Source organism: Thermobia domestica, chromosome 16, assembly GCF_964235325.1.
Source record: "Thermobia domestica chromosome 16, izTheDome1.hap1.1, whole genome shotgun sequence".
NCBI classification, from domain to species: Eukaryota; Metazoa; Arthropoda; class Insecta; order Zygentoma; family Lepismatidae; genus Thermobia; species Thermobia domestica.
Genome location: NC_137469.1, coordinates 98,030,796 through 98,052,988, shown reverse-complemented (window position 1 = coordinate 98,052,988; position 22,193 = coordinate 98,030,796). Strand labels below are relative to the sequence as shown.

General features: G+C 34.0%; 1 protein-coding gene across 2 annotated transcripts in view; it reads left to right on the top strand.

Moving 5' to 3' along the window:
* The window catches only part of LOC145673263 (uncharacterized), a 190,224-nt gene extending 178,863 nt beyond the window's left edge, over positions 1–11,361 (top strand). For both annotated transcript variants that reach the window (XM_081742795.1, XM_081742794.1), the window contains exons 3-4: positions 1,260–1,432; positions 7,800–11,361. In XM_081742795.1, the coding sequence (XP_081598921.1) occupies positions 1,260–1,432; positions 7,800–10,175 (2,549 nt within the window). In that variant the 3' untranslated portion in view covers positions 10,176–11,361. The remainder of the gene's footprint in view (positions 1–1,259; positions 1,433–7,799) is intronic.
* The last annotated feature ends 10,832 nt before the right edge of the window (positions 11,362–22,193 follow it).

Below are 22,193 nucleotides of genomic sequence, written 5' to 3'. Positions count from 1 at the left end.
TTAAGATTAGTTTAGATTTTCAAAAGATTTGAAACTTTCGTACAGAGTGATTTTTTAAAAAAAACTCACGGATTTCATTTGGGTCTAGAATTTCTAACTGAAGACCGATTTTCATGCAGTTTATGGCAAACGATGAAGGAAAGATGGGAGATTTATGGGACTATGTTTACTAGTTTAAATTCATCTGGGTAATATCGATTACGCCTCAAAAAATCAGCAAATTTTCGCCAATGTACCTTACAATTTGAATGAGATGTGGTGCGTTGTGGAGATTTGAGTTTCTTCGTTAAATGGCAACCTCGCCAAGGTCAATAAGAAATAGGAAAGAACGGAACGGTTTGTTGTTGCTATGCAAAGGACATTCAGAAACAAATTTGCCTCACATTCTTCACCTGACAGGAACATAATGTGGTCGCTAGTGAATAAATTGGAAGAAACAGAATCGCTTCTGAGTGAGATAGGGAAGCATCGGACCCCGCTGGTGGGTGTTGTGAAAGATGTCAGTTATCTACTCCTTAAGTCACCCAAGAAATATCTCCGTCGTTTATGGCAAGAAACCGGCTATAGCTATTCAACATGTGATTTGTGGATGTTACCACTAACACTTAATTTGTATTCTCACTAACACTTAATTTGTTTTCTGCTGTTTAACTTCAAAAATCCAAAACCTCATTCTAATTGTAAGGTACACTGACGAAAATTTGCTGTTTTTCTTGAGGCGTGATCGATATTATCCTGGAAGAATTTAAACAAGTAAACATAGTCTTATAAATTTCCTATCCTTCCTTGACCATTTGCCACAAATCGCATGAAATCGGACTTCAGTTAGAAATTCTAGGCCCAAATGAAATCCGTGAGTTTTAAAAAAAATCAATCTGTATTTGAAGAAAGTGGGACGGGCATGACAGGTTTTTGAGTAAAATATGATTAGCTGCATATAATGTTCATTCCGGTTTTAATAGTAAGAGGTGAAAAATCGCTGTAATGTTCTTTTGTTCCATGCACAATCTGTGATATTATGTAATAAAAAATTACATCTATAATATAATCTGATAAATCTATGACTGATATTCTAGTCTTAGACTATTTTTGGGTAGAATTGATACTTATTTACACATATTGAGAAAATGATAAACATTTGGAAATTTAGTCTTTGTTTTTAAACTTACATAATTTTATACGACCTTTAACATTATCAATAATTATGTTCAACAAAAGATTGTTGATGTGTGTGTATTAATTCTATTTCATTCTCATAGGTGTCACGATACTCGTTGTGTCGAGTGCCCAGAGACGACCACCAAACTACAGTTTAGATGATATGCCCATTACCAGTTTCTCCTGCAGAGATAAGATAGTCGGTGGTTACTATGCTGATCCCGAAGCAGACTGTCAAATGTTTCATGTTTGCGTCAAAATGGCGGATAATGACGTAAGTTTCAAGGACCTGAATTTAAAATAAAATTGAATTTTATTATTGTTTATGTTCAAGGTTTCCCAATTGTTCCTTGATTCCGAATTTTAACTTTCGTTTTTTAACCTATTATATGATTATAGAAAGCTTTGTAAAAGACTTATTCTTTTGCAATGGTGGATCAGTACTTTACAAAAACGCAGCCCTATTCAAAACATAATTTAGGGTGAAATAAAAAATTACAAACTTATCACCAAACTAATGCAAAATATCTTCATAATATTTCGAAGCTAAATAAACTTCTTTGATCAATGACAAAAATACAAAGTATAATATAGTTAAGGGTAAACGTAAAGTCAGATCCATTATAAATGATGTTTAGAATTGACAAGTAAATACTTAGCAATTTTTAAATACACTGAAAAGATTATTTGTTAGAATTAAAAGTTTTCTTTTTAATTTATTCAGACAGCCTTATTGTTATGCCTAACAAACAAATTTAGTTATGCCTTTACTTGACACATTTACGTACTTACTCATCTTCACATTATGTCCTAGTGTGCTAATGTGAAATTGTTTTATACATACGTTGTTTACGTATAAATAAATTACAATAGTTGCATAGCGACAGTAAAAATCACATTTTGATAAATTGTCCAGATGATTATAATAGCAATAAATCAAGTTTGTTTTATGTTTTATAGTATTATCTTTATATCGTTTATAAGATGAAGATCGTTGCCATTTGCATCAGACATTTTGCGTACGAATAGTAGTTCTGAAATGTAATTGTCATTTTTCTTTAATACATTATATTAAATGTTGGATTGAACCAATTGTTACATAGCTTAAAACATTAACATAGTTTGAATAGTATAAACTTGAATTGGATTGATAACAAGTAAAGAACTATTTAATTATAATTGTAAAGAAAAGTGATCTTCAATTTTTTTCTGGTCATCTTGTTTCAAAGAATTATTTGTATGTCTCCACTATTTATAATGAATTTAAGTATTTTCTTAATTAATTGTATTTATGTAGTGTTGACATTTGTTTAGATGTAAGAAATAGAGAACTATGAAATACTAGTAAAAAATCTTTACAAAAATGTACACAAAACAAGCACTCTTGTTCCACAATCACGCCCTCTGTCGGTCTCCATTTAGACATTTATTGTAAATCATATTTTTAGATCCTCATTTGTTGACTGTCCATGTTTTCAACTCAAGGAGCTATAAAATTTCGAGCTATTTATAACTTTTATTATATCATTTGTCTTTTCAAACGGTGTGCAATACAAGCTGAAATTTCCGTTCTTTGCACAAGAAAAAGTAGGTTAGGAAAAAACATTCGAACCTTCTCCCTCTTTGGATACACATTTCAATGAAATACTCTACTTTATTGTTAGAATTTGAACTCTTCTATTTTCTTATGATGCTCCTTTTACTGAAAGGGACATAATGAAAACCCAGCTTGAGGTAGGTACTACCATGTTCCAACATTCATTTCAATAGTTTAGTTACTTTCCTGTGATGTGATCACAAATAACAGACAACGTCAATTTCAATATGAAGAAAGAAATTGTAGAAAATATCCCCCTTTCCTCCCTTTAAAATGGAAATTTTCAAGAACACTGAGATACGTGTCTCTTTAGTTTTGATGAGGAGTTCATATACAAAATTTCATCTTCCTAACTTAACGAGTTCTTGACTTAATGCACTTTTGCTATAAATTTTGAACCCTTTCTACTCCCCTTAGAATATGTCCATTAATCAAAGTACCATAATAAAAAATTTGGTCGAGGAAGGCACTAACTCTGTTCCAAAATTCATTCCAAAATGTATAGGAAAAAAATTATAAAAGATGCCCTCTTCCCCCCATTAAAATGAATTTTGAAAAAAAAATGCTGGAACATGTTTTCCTTATTTTTAATGAGTATGTACCAAGCTTCATCTTTCTAACTCGACTTACTCATGAGATATTCAATTCTTCGCATAAATTATGATCCTACGCTCCTTTCTTAGGATATACATTTTAATCGAAGTCCGTAATAGAAATCAAGTTCGAGGTAGTTGCTAACTATATCCAAAAATTCATTTCAAACGGCTCTTCCGTTTTCTCGTGATTTGATCACCCACAACTTCAATCTTTTTTAAATGAAAACCTCAAATAACTTTCTCAATATAGGTACTAAGTTAGCCTAAAACTAAAAAGTTAAAAAATAAATGAATAAATAAATAAATAAGAATAAAAATATAAATAAATAAATAAAAATACTATGTTACAAAGATTCTATTTCTGGAATGAAAATTAGTGACCTTAAAGGAATTTACAGCGGTAAATCCGAATCTGATTTCAGAACTTCATTGTCAGGGATAATTTTCCAGTAATTTCAACATAAGAATAATACGTATATGTAGCACATGTAGTGAATTTGTGCCTACAGTTGGTAACAGTACTTTTGAATTTCTGAAATTTTCAAATGTTGGCATTTCTATTCAGATAGTGTAAGATAAACTCAAAGCCATGGTGAGAAAGCATCGATATCTACGAACTTGAATTGATTTATTATTCGATTTAAACTATTTGCTGAGTAAAACAATATGTTTATGGTAAAAATTATTAACGTGTAAGTTTCACCAACTATTCACTTTGGCTTCATCAGACACTATTTATTATTATAATTCTTAGGAAATATAAAGTGAACGTTAATGTATTTATATTCAGTTTGCAAGTAAGCAGTGTCAGTAGACTAGTTTAAAAATATGCGGCGGGAAAATATATTTCGTGAAGATATACTTCCATTCTTCACATGAAACTAATGCTAATGTCCAACTATTGTAATTACTTTTATTGCGTAAATTATGTTATCTCACTTAGATATCCATTTATCCCCTAAATTTTCTTATTCAGAATTTAATGAAAATTGGTTTTGAAAATTTTCTTTCCCGCGCTTGCTTTTCCTTCACTTTTTAAGAATTAGAAAAATAAATGTAAAGAGTCCTCACTTGTGCACGCTTATAGATGATTGTCCTCAAATATTTAGGAAGACCTGATATATTTTTCTCTCGCTAATATGTTCATTAATTCTAGTTGTAATTTTGTGTTTCTATAATGCAACAAGTAAGTTTCGTTTCACAGTGTACTTCCAAACTATGCAAATTCAATACTCAAGCTTAAGTAGTACATCTCTAACTACTGGTTGGAATAGATTAAGATCAATGATAGAACCTGTTCCCCCGATGCTGAATTCATATCGAAAAGGCATTAGACCTACTCGCTGTCCCTTACCGCTTTTGTTCAATGAAAATAAATGTTGAAAACAGAAATGGTTAATTTCAAACATTTTCGGTTTCGGTGTTGGTAGTTGTGATTACATGTTCTCTTGACACCCTGGATCGATTGCAGAAAACTGCTTGTCGTTACTTATTACCATTTTTTCTATGGCAATAAATGTTGAAAGCGGAAATGGTAATTTGAACTACTTCCGGTTTGAATAGGGGGTTGATGAAGGAGATAGAATCCATTCTTGGGATAAAGAACTAATTGCAGAAACCGCTTTCAGATGTCTTTTACCGATTTTGCTCTGTGAAAATCAGTATTGAAACCGAAGCAGTAGTACATTTTAACGAACTTCGTTTTCGGTATGGTGTAGTGAATAGTCATGGTATGTTACTTTGGGATACTGAATCGTTTTCAAATGTACTTCTCGCTATCTGTTACCATTTTTTAATCTATGACTATAAACACTGATACCGGAAATGTCTAATTTTTGAAGCACTTTCGGTTTGAACAGGAGGTTAATGGACGAGTTAGAACCTATTCTTGAAACGCTAAATCGATTGCAAAAACCGCTACTCGATATATCTTATCGTTTTTGATCTGATACCTGTCAACAGACGGACGGAAGGACAAAGCCTTTCTATAAGACTTCCGACACTTATACATAGCATAGATTGCAAGTCTAATAAGAAAATTGTCTAGCACATTATAATTAACTTAATAATACAAATAATATTATTACGTATGTATATTTATTCAGTGATATAATTTTAAGAACTCAATTGTTTGTTTCTTTCATCTTTCACAGTGTTCCAGAAACTGATGTCAAGAACTCAGATATCTAAAAAAAATAGTCAATATTAAATGCACAGATTACTCTTGTATTCAGCATTGACTCTGAGAAGTCAATGCTGTTTTCTGTACATATAATATTGACTTGCTTGATATGTGAGTTTTTTGCACAAATTTCTTTTTAACTACATCGTGATAGATAAAGGGAAGAGTAGAAATCTTCATGGATAAATATACAGATACAATAATATCAGTTTTATTGTTCCTATATAAGCTTTCTTTGTACACTCTTGACGAAGAGGAAACATAGATGTAATAGCTTTTTGTGACCAATTAGTAGCTTTCCTACATTTTTAGTAATAGATATGTTTCATAGATTTTTCAGAGAGATGTTCTGTAGTTGTGATTTTTAGATCAAAAGATCCAATATATTTCAGGCAAAAATTTTCTTGTAGGCCTTATATCTCGAGAATATAGGCCTTATATACATAGTGTAGCCAAACCAAAATTAACAATTTACTCAGTATGATATGCCTATTTCGTAAAAAATACGAAACCTCGATTTAAGGACCGTTCAAAAATTTTGTGGTCCCTGATCCACAAAATTCAATATATTTCATAGAATCAAACATTTTCTTGTACGATCCCATATTTTGAGAACTACCTATACTGTAGCCAAACCAAAACTAAGAACTTACTTAGTATGATGCGTTTATTCCGCAAAAAAATATGAAAACTCGATCTAGGGACCGTTCAAAAATTTTGTAGCCCTGATCCACAAAATTAAATATATTTCATAGAATCAAACATTTTCTTGTACGCCCCATATTTTGAGAACTACATGTAGTATAGGCAAACCAAAACTAACAATTTACTCAGTATCATATGTTTATTCCGAAAAAATATGAAAACTCGATTTAGGGGCCGTTCAAATATTTTGTAACCCCTGATCCACAAAATTCAATATATTTAATTCAATCATACATTTTCTTGTACACCCATATTTTGAGAAATGCATATAGTGTAGCCAAACCAAAACTAATAATTTACTCAGTATAATATGTTTATTCCGTAAACAAAATACGAAAACTCAATTTAGGGACCGTTCAAAAATTTTGTAGCCCTGATCCACAAAATTAAATATATTTCATAGAATCAAACATTTTCTTGTACGCCCCATATTTTGAGAACTACATATAGTATAGGCAAACCAAAACTAACAATTTACTCAGTATAATATGTTTATTCCGAAAAAAATATGAAAACTCGATTTAGGGGCCGTTCAAATATTTTGTGGCCCCTGATCCACAAAATTCAATATATTTAATTCAATCAAACATTTTCTTGTACGCCTTATATCTGGAGAACTACATATAGTGTAGCCAAACCCAAACTATCACTTAACTCAGTATAATGTGCTTATTCCGTAAAAGAAATATGAAAACCCGATTTAGAAGCTGTTCCAAATTTTTGTAGCCCCTGATCCAAAAACTAATTATTGGCCAAGATCGCAATCTTTTGTTTGTTTGTTTCTTTCTTTTTTTTATCATTCGTAAAATTCTTGGCCAAGATCCATTCTTTTGGCCAAGGCGCAATCTTTTGATCCATTTTTTGGATCATTCCTAAAATTCTTGTTACAAAGTAGAATCTGTTAACTATAAGCTTTAAATATCTATTTTATACTTTCTTTCCTTTTTTTTAGTTAATACAGACTGAATCTAATATCGTTTTTAAATGTGATTTTTCAATAATAAGTATCTGGTAGTAAAATAAATAAATAAATATATAAAATTGCAGCAGTGGAAAAACGATATAAATCTTTAACTATGATTTAAAAAGTCAATTTTAAGGTTTATCTTATGTTGGATTCTATAAAAGAATGAAAGAAAAAAGACAGAAAAGCATTTTTACGAGAAATTTACAAATCTGACAATAAATGCAATTCATAACAATCTTCATATTCCAATTTCTCCGTAAACTTTTATAGAACTTAGAAGAAATACCCCTTTTAAAATGTAGGAACTGAGAGAGAATAACATACGCAAGATGGAAATCAGACAAAGAACAGAATATACTCAGAGCACATGGCTAAAGCTGACTGCATACGAAGTTTTTTTTTTCTGATCCTATTTCATTTGTATTCTTTTTGCTCACTTGTAAACGGCCTGTTACGTCGAAAACGTCATATTATTTTTATTCCTCTTGTTATGGGTATTGCTATCTTGTCTTGACCTTTCTTTGGAATCATCTTTAGCTCTTAGAATAAGCTTAACTCTCACACTTCGTGTAATATCTTTTCTTCTTTTTCCAGATAAGAGACTTCCGCTTTTTATGTCCGAACGACACAATGTTTGATCAGGAGAATCTGATTTGTGCGAACTGGTTTGACATTGACTGTGAAGCTGCAACCTATTATCATACCAGAGCATTTGATCTGTACAGAATTGGCCATGGTCCATCTCCAGCGAAGCTGGATTCTTTCAAACCAATCCCAGTGCCTGGATCATCGCCAGCGCCACTTCTTCTTGGACCACCACCGGCTAGAGCAGCTGGAAAATCACGTTTCCAGTCGTCAGGAAGAAGAGGAGAACTGATTAGTAACAGCGCTGATGACGATTTCTTTGAGCGCAGTAACACTGGAGATCAGAGGCTTAGAAATCAAGATATTCTTAAAGGTAGCAACAGTGGTTCTTTCTTCCCAGACGTGAGTGATGAGGAAGAAGATGAAGTTAAAGATACAAGAAACTTTGCTAGGAAGAAGGCAAAGGTTGCTGTAAGAAAATTGCCTGCAAACAGAGCTTCAAACAGAGTAGGAGGAAATAGCAATAATAACAACTTCCAGAGAACCCAACCAAAAACTCCAGCGAGCAGTACGTTCTCTACCACTTTAGCCCCTCAAACCACGAAAAATAATAACAATTTCCAGAAAGCCAACTCTCAAAGAAACAACTTCAATTTCCCTCCATCTGCTCCAGCTACTACGTCAAGACCTTCAACGTTCAATCAAAAGACTAGCAACACTTTCCCAACGACTCCCGCAATCACTACAAGAAGACCAACGAACTTTAATGCATTCCAAAGAAACAACTTCCCTACAACCCCAGCACCACCAATAACAACAATCAGACCTAACAACTTCAACAACAATAACAATTTTCAACGAAACAATAATAATTTCCAGAGAAACAACTTCCCTACACCATCTACAGCTAGCCCAAATAACATTCCTTTCAACGATAATGGATTCCAGAGCACCAAAGCACGGCCTGTGAATGCCAACAATAATAATGGTTTCCAGAACACAAGAAAACCCAACAATAATTTTAATAATTTCCAAAGTACTAACCCAACTCCTTCAACACTCAGCTCCTCAGCAAGTTTTGGACCAAGCGGCGCATCAACACAAAACCGAAATAACTTCTTTGGTGGAGGAAATCGCAATAATCAAGGTTTCCCAACCACTCAACCTCCTTTTGCTTCATCTTCCTTGGGAGCACGCACAAACTTCCCTTCAAGTACAGTTAATAAGCACACTACAAGCTTTACTACGACCCAAAGACCGTTCCAACAAAACAACAGGGACAATTTCCCGAAGGAAAAGGAAGAATTTTTGAGAACAGCTCCTAGCACAAACTTTAGAGCAAGCAATTTGAACAGCTTCCAGAATGCGAACAAAGCTCCAAATGTTGATGGCAGACTTCAAAATAATTTCCCAATCAATAACTTCAACCAGCAGCCGAACAACAATGTACCTTCAAAGACAAATAATAATAATTTCCCAATTCCATCCACCAATGTTCCTACCAGAAATAATTTCCCCAATAATAACGTTCCTCCAAGAAATAATTTCCAAACTCAAGTGAAATCCAATTTTACTTCAAATAATTTCCCTACACATGGAGCAGCACCAGTTCCTCGTAATAATTTCCCACAAAACAACCCAGCACCCCCAAGAAATAATTTCCCGCCAAATAATTCCCCCAATATCGCTCCAAGGAACAACTTCCCACCACAGAATAACGTACAGCAACAGAGAACAACTTCCTTCAGTTCATCTCCGTCAGGATTCAGCGTAACGCCCCGAACAAATTTTGCACCCAGCAGTCCTAAACCATTCACATTAAACAACAATAATGCACCCTCAAGACCAAACAATAATAATAATAATAATGCACCTCCAAGACCTAACAATTTCCCTCCCCAATCATTTAACACTGCTCCACCAAAGAAAAATACCAACTTCGGTAACACAGGATCAAGCATTTCTCCAACAACTTTCAATAACAACTTCCAAGGAAAAGCTAATGGTTTCCCTACAACTCCCAGTCCTAATAATAACGTAAATAAAGCTCAAGCTAACAATGGTTTTGGTCCAAACAACTTCAATGGTGTAAACAATCGATTCAACGCTCCTCAAGGCAACAACAACAATAACGCACGAGTTCCGGCAAAGGTGATTAAGAATTCAGCTGTAGGTGTTATTAAACCCAACCCCACTAATTTACCACCATCTGCTCGTCCACAAAGTACCACACCTGTAAGCACGGAAGGTACAACAGAAGCTGCCTACGATTACGCATATTATGATGATTCACAGTACGAATATGACAATATAGATCCAATCAGTGATAGTTTTTTCAGCAAAACTAATAACGCAAAAGACTCACAATCACACATAAAGAACTAAAGGATAAAAAATTTTATCTTCATTTGCCATTTTGTTCCCACGTTAAAAAAAGGAAAGAAATAAAAATTTGCTTATAAATAATCAAACACTGTACTTATGACATTTGTAATCATGATTCAGTACAAGGGATATAATTGTAAGTTACAATTGTGATTTTCTTCCTGTGTCGCTCTAATAATCTTTATAATTATTACTGTGCATAGTAAACAGGAGACTATTGATATCACAGAGGAGAAAATTTGTGATGTTAATAGTGGTTCACATATGGTATATTAAGATATTGATAACTACTCGATACTTTACTTGAAATATATCTATGTACAAAGACACAAATTATTTTAATATGCTGCGTAATAAGTTAATTTTAGTGGATTATTTTATCACCCAGTCTCTGTGTCAATTTGTTTGCTTGTACTGATAAATATAAGTTTTCAGATTTCCTCTAGCTAATTAGTACTATAGCATTAACCAATTTACTAACGTGAGATGCATCATTTTTCCACTTTAAATTAAATACTATCGATAATTACTAGATGATGATCAAGGCTATTTTGGAAACTTAAAGAGCGACACTTAATATGCATTATTTTCTACTGCTTAGAAGAAAAACATTTTAAATGCATGTATATATGTATAATTTTAAAAAAATATTATTTGCATATCAAACACAGAAGAACATAAATATATAAACAACCAATATATACTATTAGCTAAAAGTAACATTTTTGAATCTTTTTTCTTAAAATGACAACAGATTTCCATGTCATAATTCAGCAACAGTATTTTCAACAAATTAAGTTACAGAACGTTTTTTTAAAAACATTAATTGAACGCTTTGTTTTTAAAGTGTATACTTGTGAATGTTTATGGTATGTGTTGTGACTGATTGTGTATAATGTATGTATGTGTACATATGAAAATAAGAAAAAAAATATATATGTATATCAACATGTATTATGTTGTGAATATGTGCAATCAAATTCTTTTTATACATGTATATATATAAAATTCGGATTTAAAAACAAATCTAATATACTTGGCTTAGGTTTGAAGTCAAGATGATTGAAGTGTGTGTGTGAATGGACTGATTTTACATTATGTTAGATATCTTTTTTATGAATAAAAAAGAAGAAAAAATAATGTACCATTTTTATTTAGTAAATAAAGTTATGTTCCAAAAAAAAAACTGACTTATTTATTTCCATTAAGTATTCAAATTTTTTTATACAGAAAAACAAACCAAACTTTTACGAATTAACTTTAAGCTTAACTCGAGAACTGAAAAGTCCAAATTTCATACAGTGTTTGAGGGGATTGATTGTAAGCTTTACGAATAAAGACATCTCTTAATCTCTAATTAAAAGACAGCAAGCAAACATGCAATTGCATTAGCCCTTACCGCTGATCTAGTGGCACATAGCTCCGGGTTCGATGGAAACGAGAGAACCCACGTACACGGTGTTTGTTCACCATAAAATCTACTTGTGAGCTAGGATCAAACCACGGACCACAGGTACTAGAGATAAACCTACTATTGATCCACCGTGGCCCCCAATTGAAATGTATATTTATACCACAATGAAGAGAGTAATATTCCCTCTAAAGGTAATTCGGTAATATTTACTGTTAATAAGACATAGATGAGGTACAGAACTTCCTTTTTCTGATAAGGAGATGCGTATTTCTGAAGATACAGTCTCTTGTGAAAATATATTTCCTCTTTGTGAGGCTTTGTGAAGTCAGCTTTAATTTTATTGAAGGAATTCATAAATTAAAATAACCTGCATGTAGAATTTTTTGAAAAAAAAAATATTTTAATGAAATAGGTTATTTTATATAATTCAGGTGTACTTGCAGAATAATAATAATAATAATAACAGTTTTAATATTAAGCTGTTACCGTTGAAATTAACTACGTTCGTAACAGTATTGTAGCAACTACTGCACTGTCACAGTTTAGTATGGTGTGGAAAATTTTAGAACCAAAGTAAGTGAATGGATCAGGCACAAGTCTTTAACGCCACAAGACCTAAACGGCTTAAGCCCTAGTCTTTAGGGTTTGTGCCTATGTTTTTAGACCTATGCCGTTTAGTACTTATGAACTTTACCCTCTATATGTGATACGTTTTATTTCTAAGTCATGAAATGGTTATTAAGCTTGTAATTATATTATGTTCTCCTGATACGATAAACTTTAAAAATTTCGACTAAATTACATTTTGTACTAAAAGAATAAATCTGTACGACGCACAGAAATTTAACTTCCATTTTAATTATGTATTCCCTATACCTACCAGAGAAATTAAGTTAGATCGCTCATTCAAGCATTTTAGGTCAAGAAAATCCGACCATAATACTTTATTTTGAATAGGGTAACACAACATAGGTGGAGGACAATTTGTTCCATTTACTAATAGTGTATTCGAGTTAGTAACGAATTTTCGATATAAAAATTTCTTTTTTAAGTATTATCTGTCTGCATATAGCGAAAGAGAAAGCTTAGTCCTGGTTAATAAAATCAATTCCGAAGATAGTATTTGAAGCTGTGTATAATTTCTGTAACATACGGTGACCTGAAAGAGGTTATTAAAGAACTTTCAGAAATTATCTAGTATTTCCATTTTAGTCTCCCAACTGAAGATTTTTCTTTCTTTGAAAACAACATACTTCCAAAAAATCCAAGTATGTATTTGATGTGCAATAATAAACCATATATCTATATCTATATCTATATCTATATCTATATCTATCTATCTATCTATCTATCTATCTATCTATCTATCTATCTATCTATCTATCTATATCTATCTATCTATCTATCTATCTATATATATATATATATATATACTTATACAAGCAACAAAAATCTGATTGAAACAAATATATTTCCAAAAAAATATTTTTCATATAATCTTGTACGATATCAGAAATTGGATCTATCGACTATATATCTACTTTATTTTTTAAAGAAACAATAATAAACCTAATTAATAGTTGAAATAGCAATGACTGGGCAATAAAACCTTGACCTAGGCGAATCTTGTAGTGAAAGACTTGCTTGTGTAGTTTTCTATTACGTTATTCCATCATCGTCAATGACTTTTTTTTACTAGGGTCGCGATGGCTTAGTGGTAGAGCGTTCACCTCTGATGCATGGGGTCCTTGGTTCGATCCCAGCTTGCGCCAAGTGAACCTTGTGGTGGACAAACACCGTATGCATGGATTTTCCCGGGGTTCTCCCGTTTCCTCCCACTTTCTTTATTCCACCATTTGACTAATTTCTCATTATCATTGTCTCCTTTAAACTAGTCGGCATAGCCGTGAGACGTAAAGCTTAAAGATTGTTTTTCTTTTTTTACTGAAATGAAGTACAATATTTAAGAGAAAAGAACATTTACTTGGAAGAAATTTCTTGTCTAGAAAAAAAGACAAAATGAAAAACAGTAACATAACGAACATCGAAACTTTAAAAATTGGTTAAGGTTAACTTTATAAATCAAAATGTCCAAATAAAATAAATAAATAGGTAAAAGTGACAAGACAGTATCAATACATACTAAATCATAAATATGTCACACTAATAAACATCAACATGCGTAAATTAACTTTAAAAAACTATTAAAAGGTAGACATTGTAGTTTAAAAACTTGCAATTCAGTGTTCTGTTGAACTAAAGAAAAATTTAAAAAGTAAGAAAAATTAATAAAAATTCGATTAAACTTATAAAGCTAATTATAAATTTACATTATCTATCTATCATCTATTTATATAAAATTTGTAAAAACTTTTTTTTAACTGCCTAACGAACTCATACTAACATTTTTCGCAATAATTTAAAGTAATCCAGGAATTATTGACAAATAGTAATTGATTATATTTATTTCATTCTTGTAATAATAATAATAATAATAATAATAATAATAATAATAATAATAATAATAATATACAAAATGTAATGAGTAAGGTTCGAATACGAACTTTAGGTGTACAAACCATCACCTTATCCACCATGTTCCAGAAAACTGTAATTTTATAGACGTTTATGAAACTTGTCGTCTTGGACATGAAATAATTATTACACATGCCTATTAGCATGTTATATTCTCCTGATACACTCAAATGAGAAAAGACATTTACCAAAGAACATTAAAAGTATTATAGTTTACAGCTGACTATTTTGCTTATCTGTCTGATAGATGACAAAGTCATCATAACTCATCTAATATAATTAGCAACAATCTAAAAAAAGGAACGTAGACATACAACTAAAAGGAAAAAAAAAATATTTAAATTTATCAGAATTAAAGGGAAAAATAGTAAAACAATCAATTAGGTAATACCTTCATAATTCATTATTATTATTTATGCTCTTACGTCATTAGAGAGGCACGGTGGTTCAGTGGTAAAGCGCTAACCTCTGGTGCGTGGGAGTCCCTGGTTCAATCTCGGGCTAAGTAAGTTTGTGGTTTAAATATCGTTTCCGTGGGTTTTCTCGGGGTACTCTCGTTTCCTAGCACATTCTCATCCACCAATTCTTTCATCATCATTCACTTGCCTTAATCATCCGTTTCCCTTAGCCTAAAGGGCATATTTGTATGACGTTAAAACGAAAGATTTCATTACTTGAGTCACTAAATGAAAGGTACAACTTTAATCGTAGGGGCGTTCACCTCCGGTGCTTGGGGTCCCTGGTTCGATCCCAGCTCACGCCGTGTGGACTTTGTGGTGGACAAACACCGTGTGCATGGGTTTCCCGGGGTTTTCCCGTTTCCTCACACTTTCTTCATTCTACCATTTCATTCAAAGATTTTTTCTAGTCGTAAGGTTCTATTATACATATATAGATATAATAAACCATGACACTTATTGCATATTTAACATTGTGATGACACGGAAGTATGGATATAATTAAGGATGGAGACACCTTGTTATAGGTTATATATTGTTCTGTGTATAAATAAGAAAAGAGGCTATAATTAAATTAAAAAAATGGAAGGTGAACACTGGGAAGGAGAGATGTGATAAGGAACAAGAAGTAAGATGGAGAAACATGTGCTAAGAAGATTGTGAGAATCAAGAAAGAAATCTGAAGCTAAGAGGAAATGTCGTCAGGATAGTATTCTTGGCGCGATAGTGAAATAAGAAGTAATGTTCTGAAGGAAGTGAGCTTTAGAATAGAACTTTATATAATGGTTTGTAGTTTATGTATATAAAACTTGAGTATCATATGGTAAGAGATATCTGTCGATTACACTAACAGGAAAATATATGAGGCAAAGTTAAACAGAGAATGATGTGCCTAACCAAAATAGCAGCCCTGAAGATGAGAAACATCAATAAGATTGAAGTTAGAGATGTCATAATGGTTAGATGGATGATATCGAGTAACAAGAAAGGATGCTTTAGATACTCCACTTATTATGCCCCAGATAGTTACTTCCATTTGGCTAACTAGATATACATAGTTTCGAATTTATGACGATACTATTGCATAACAGAGTCTGAATTTGATCTTATTTCTTTGAGTTTTTTTCTCTTTTTATTAAAAAAAAAAAGTAGTTTTATACCTGTATAAACGCAAAGTCAAATAAATGGAATCAAATAATTCTCAAAGTAGACATTTGGTTTGCTTTTGCTATGTGAAAAGCTAGGCCCTACCCTAGAACAACTTGCTGGCTACTGCACTTAGAAGAATCAAATGAACAAATTATGTGTCTTTGAAACGGTGCTCTATATCCAGAAGGTTTACAACAACAAATTATAGTCATGGTTTTTAAGGATGACTGAGTGGCAAGAGGCAGCATAATAGTATTAGAAGAGGGTGAAGCAGTCATGTAGAAATGTCTCCACTCTATCACTTACAACATGCTCCAATTTATCACAACTGACAGTCTTGAAAAAACGTAATTATTCATTCGTTCATTAGCTCCTGTGACAGTCATTTATAACAACTCTGAATTTTGAAATGACAATTTCCTATGGAATTAATATCCTTTTTCCAGACTTTGAGTAAGAAAGGTAAATATGATCACGATGTTTGTGCTTCCTTGATGAAATAAGGCTCTGTTAATTAATAAAGTAAGAACTTTGTTTTCTCTCTCTCTCTTTTTAAGTAACCTCGAATATGGAAATAATAGTTCCGTATAAAATTTCCAAGTAATGTGTGGATTACTGTTAGGATCATATGTATCATCATTAGGCTGCTGCTTAACAATGTATTTGCTTTATATAAATAATATATAAATAACCACTCTATTCCAGCAGAATAATAAAAAAAAAACTCTTAACTATTATTGGCAATGAACGACATAATTTGTAACGGCATAAAAATTAGCGATGTCCACAAAGTTCCGGTTCCGCGAGGAACCGGATCTTGGAGATCCGGTTTTCAGAACCAGCTCCGGAACCGGTTCCAAACCTGGATCTGAAAACCCGGTTCCGAAACTGGATCTTGAGAACCAGTTCTAGACTTGGATCCGAAAAACCGGTTCCAGACCCGAATTCCCAAAACCAGTTCCAGGCCTGAATTCCAAAAAACCGGTTCCGGATCTTCTAGAACCGGATCCGTTCTGGCCATCCCTAATAAAAATTACTTTTTGTCAATTTTCTTGAAAAGTGAGCATGATAATTTACCTTCAAACATATTAATTTGATTACCTTCATGTCATCTATGGTTTGATATACGTCTCATCTTTTGACAACTTAATAACTAACTAATCACTGGCATGACAGCCTTTATGGGCCTGAGCCGCTCCAACGCTATCTGTTAGCGACCGGCTGAGCTACGTCCAGCCTATCGATGAACACGTGGTCAGTGCGCTACGCGTCGCTCTGTCTCTAATAAGCGTCTCAGGAGCTTTCTAGACCTAATGGCCGTCACGCCTTTTGTTCACATGACTCCTCAGTTTGCCTCATGACACTGGGTGGACGCCGAAAATTGGGAAGCAAAGGCTGGGAATCGAACCGGGGAAGATGCGAACATGAGTTCAATGTTTTAACCACTAGGCTAAGGTGTACCCTTTTCACAACTTAATAGTTAAAAAAAAAAAAAAAAAAATTAAGATGGTTAATCATAACTTTGGCTATATGTAGTAGTATAGTACTTCATTAGCTATAGTACATTCTGTCATCTTCCTAGTGACGCAATTAAAAGTTTTGTGAGGCTAGACTTCAGTGTATGAGTTTCATCTTAATAGGTTGCATAGTTATTGTACTGCATCAAATTTTAGGTTCACAAAATTCATTTTTTGTCCATTTTGCTCCAAACTAGCACGAGAATTTATATTCATCCATTTATTTTCTTTAACTCAGTAAAGTCTATTGACTGGTATATATTTCATCTTTGAACATTCATTTATTTCGTTAAACACTACTAATATTTTAGAATTGTCCCCACATGAATTTTTGAGTAATAGATAAACACACCGAAAGCAACAACGGTGCTAATATTTTCTTTCCAACATCGCAACGTTCATAAATACACTTGGACCTCACCAGATGGAAAAAAAAATCAAATTGATCACATTTATCAAACATTGTTAGTGTAGTCAAGTCTAAGAGGCTTAGATGGGCAGCTCATGTAGTCAGGATGGAAGAAAGTATCAAAGTTTTGACTGGAAGATCAGTCAGAAAACGACCATTAGGAAGACCCAGGCACAGATGGGACGAGAATATTAAGATGGATCTCACAGAAATAGGAATACAAAGTAGAAACTGGATCCAGTTGGCTAAGGATAGAAGTCAGTGGAGAGCTTTTGTGAATGCGGCATTGAACCTCCGGGTTCCATAGGCCATAGGGAGAGAGGGTGTATGTGTATTATTAACCCGTCAATTTTTTTGTAGATAAAATACAGATTCAAAATGAAACTATTTCTTTGATACAGTAAAAAAAGCTATTAATTGATGTCCTAACATCTGATTTCATCTTTGAAGTAACCCAATATCGATAAATGTGTAACAATTTTCTAAGCAATTATTACTTCATCAAATACTTTAGTATGAGATGAACACCACTAGGGTATGTTTCCTTAGAGTTAATATAAAACTCTATTAATTAATATCGTAACAATTGATATGATGACCAAAACGTTGGCGCTCCAAAACGTTTAACTGTGAAAAAAATTGAAACAAAGGCACATAAATAATGAGTAAAATAACTTAAAATCAAATAAAAATGTGATTGAAACAAACATATTATTACTAATATGTATTACAGTTTCGGCAATATATTATTACCTTGATCAGACACAATACCTTCATCAGGTAATGTTACATAGTACAGTAATTTCACAATAGCTATAGATCTGGTATAAATTCAATTTGATGATTTTAGGCAGACGTTACTTAGATAATAAAATGTTTATGCGTTTTGTTATTTGTTACTTTATAATTTCCATATGCAGTTCCTGCGTTAGTAAAGATCAAATAGCTATTGTCATTTCAATTCAGTAAGAACATCACTTTTACTCGGTGTTTAGAACTATATTGTAAAATTCTGTCTTTTAGGATAGAGTTAAAAGATGGTACACGGGAATTTGGACTTTTCCCAATCACATTTTATTACAAAAGTCTCTTCTTATATATAGTAGTAATAAATATTACCTATAAAATATAAGTTCCTCTTAGATCTTGGTGGTTTGCTGGTGAATTTGTAGGAACCCAATGATCAAGTGTCTTAGAGCGACAGCAACCAAGGCTTTTGCGACCAAGATGTAAGTAGGTATTTTATAGAGAGCAGGTGTCCTAGAGAGGGCGATAAAACCCAGAGACCAAGCGTCCTAGAGAGTGTTAAGAATAAAGGAGCTCTCAGAGACCAGGCGTCCAGAGAGTGTTAAGAATAAAGGAGCTCTCAGAGACCAAGCGTCCTAGAGAGTGTTAAGAATAAAGGAGCTCTCAGAGACCAGGCGTCCTAGAGAGTGTTAAGGATAAAGGAGCTCTCAGAGACCAGGCGTCCTAGAGAGTGTTAAGAATAAAGGAGCTCTCAGAGACCAGGCGTCCTAGAGAGTGTTAAGGATAAAGGAGCTCTCAGAGATCAGGCGTCCTAGAGAGTGTTAAGGGTAAAGGAGTCTCAGAGACCACGCGTCCTACTGAGTGTTAAGGATAAAGGAGCTCTCAGAGACTAGGTATCCTAGAGAGTGTTAAGAATAAAGGAGCTCTCAGAGACCAGGCGTCCTAGAGAGTGTTAAGGATAAAGGAGCTCTCAGAGACCAAGCGTCCTAGAGAGTGTTAAGAATAAAGGAACTCTCAGAGACCAGGCGTCCTAGAGAGTGTTAAGGATAAAGGAGCTCTCAGAGACCAAGCGTCCTAGAGAGTGTTAAGGATAAAGGAGCTCTCAGAGACCAAGCGTCCTAGAGAGTGTTAAGGATAAAAGAGCTCTCAGAGACCAGGCGTCCTAGAGAGTGTTAAGGATAAAGGAGCTCTCAGAGACCAGGCGTCCTAGAGAGTGTTAAGGATAAAGGAGCTCTCAGAGATCAGGCGTCCTAGAGAGTGTTAAGGGTAAAGGAGTCTCAGAGACCACGCGTCCTACTGAGTGTTAAGGATAAAGGAGCTCTCAGAGACTAGGTATCCTAGAGAGTGTTAAGAATAAAGGAGCTCTCAGAGACCAGGCGTCCTAGAGAGTGTTAAGGATAAAGGAGCTCTCAGAGACCAAGCGTCCTAGAGAGTGTTAAGAATAAAGGAACTCTCAGAGACCAGGCGTCCTAGAGAGTGTTAAGGATAAAGGAGCTCTCAGAGACCAAGCGTCCTAGAGAGTGTTAAGGATAAAGGAGCTCTCAGAGACCAAGCGTCCTAGAGAGTGTTAAGGATAAAAGAGCTCTCAGAGACCAGGCGTCCTAGAGAGTGTTAAGGATAAAGGAGCTCTCAGAGACCAAGCGTCCTAGAGAGTGTTAAGAATAAAGGAACTCTCAGAGACCAGGCGTCCTAGAGAGTGTTAAGGATAAAGGAGCTCTCAGAGACCAGGCGTCCTAGAGAGTGTTAAGGATAAAGGAGCTCTCAGAGATCAGGCGTCCTAGAGAGTGTTAAGGGTAAAGGAGTCTCAGAGACCACGCGTCCTACTGAGTGTTAAGGATAAAGGAGCTCTCAGAGACTAGGTATCCTAGAGAGTGTTAAGAATAAAGGAGCTCTCAGAGACCAGGCGTCCTAGAGAGTGTTAAGGATAAAGGAGCTCTCAGAGACCAAGCGTCCTAGAGAGTGTTAAGAATAAAGGAACTCTCAGAGACCAGGCGTCCTAGAGAGTGTTAAGGATAAAGGAGCTCTCAGAGACCAAGCGTCCTGGAGAGTGTTAAGAATAAAGGAGCTCTCAGAGACCAGGCGTCCTAGAGAGTGTTAAGGATAAAGGAGCTCTCAGAGACCAGGCGTCCTAGAGAGTGTTAAGAATAAAGGAGCTCTCAGAGACCAGGCGTCCTAGAGAGTGTTAAGGATAAAGGAGCTCTCAGAGACCAAGCGTCCTAGAGAGTGTTAAGAATAAAGGAACTCTCAGAGACCAGGCGTCCTAGAGAGTGTTAAGGATAAAGGAGCTCTCAGAGACCAGGCGTCCTAGAGAGTGTTAAGAATAAAGGAGCTCTCAGAGACCAAGCGTCCTAGAGAGTGTTAAGAATAAAAAGGAGCTCTCAGAGACCAGGCGTCCTAGAGAGTGTTAAGGATAAAGGAGCTCTCAGAGATCAGGCGTCCTAGAGAGTGTTAAGGGTAAAGGAGTCTTAGAGACCAGGCGTCCTAGAGAGTGTTAAGGATAAAGGAGCTCTCAGAGACTAGGTATCCTAGGTAGTGGTTAGGATAAAGAAGCTCTTAGAGACCAGGCGTCCTAGAAAGTAAAGGTGATGATCAATCGATGGAGATTGATGCCTTCTGCGGTGTGTTAGCTTCTCTTACCCTGTAACGTAGACTAACTTCGTTGATCTTTGCTGTTTGGCGACTGTTAATAATAATAATAACAACTTATTATTAAAGACGAGGTTCAGTCAAGGCTGCTCTACCACCTAACCCTATGAATAATAAAAATACACATAATAACAGAATACAAATTAATAAATGATAACGAATACAAGCAAAAAACATAGCTATTATAAAAGATAGTAATAAGGAAGAAAACCAAAAAATAGGGAGTTGAAGGAAAGAAGGCTAAACAATTCAATTTATTGGTCATGTGTTCCGTTTTGAAGCTTCCGCTTCTGCATCAGTAAACGACACACTGCATTTTTGAATTTTACAAAGCTAGAAATAGAGACAAATTTCCCAGCAAGTATATTCCAAGCTCTTGGCTCTGACACTGAAAAGGATGCATAACGTATATTTGTTTTATAATTAGGAAAATCAAATTTGAATTTATTATGTGTGGAATGATTGCGTATTAGAACGTTTAGTCAACTTATTGAACAAATAATCTGGTTTCTCAGTTGTTAAGATCCTGTATATAAACAAACATCTGTTATGAAACATTGAAAGAATATTATGCTCATTTAAAACAGGAAGTATATGAGATCTTTTCTTAATACAGAAAACATATCTTAACGTAGAATTTTGAACTAGTTGAATTTTGTAAGCAAGTTTCTTTGGTAATTCTGGACCGTAAAAAGTATCGCAATAATCAAAAAGTGACCAAACTCGTGTTTGAACGAGCCGTAATTTACAAGTAGCTGTGAAATCTTCGCGAAATCTGTACAGGTTGCGTAATATTCAAAATGCCTTTCTGCATTGTCTGAAAATGGTCATCCCAGTTGAGAAATTCATTAAATATGAGTCCTAAATTTTTGCAAACGGATATACGTAGAATTAGGGAGCCATTGTTGACGATGGTCGACGACGTCAGTCTGAAGTTTGTTTACAGCCAGCACGTGGTGTTGGGAGCAAACTAGTTTTCTTATTTGCATATCTCTATTTTGTCCTTAGTTACTCTTATTAAGTAAAAATAATGATAAAATGAAGTGATCTGAGCCAATTAATGTATATATACCATATGAAGATATAAATATTGTTACAATAAAGAAAACTAGAGGGATAGCCTTCAGTTAATATGTAAACAAA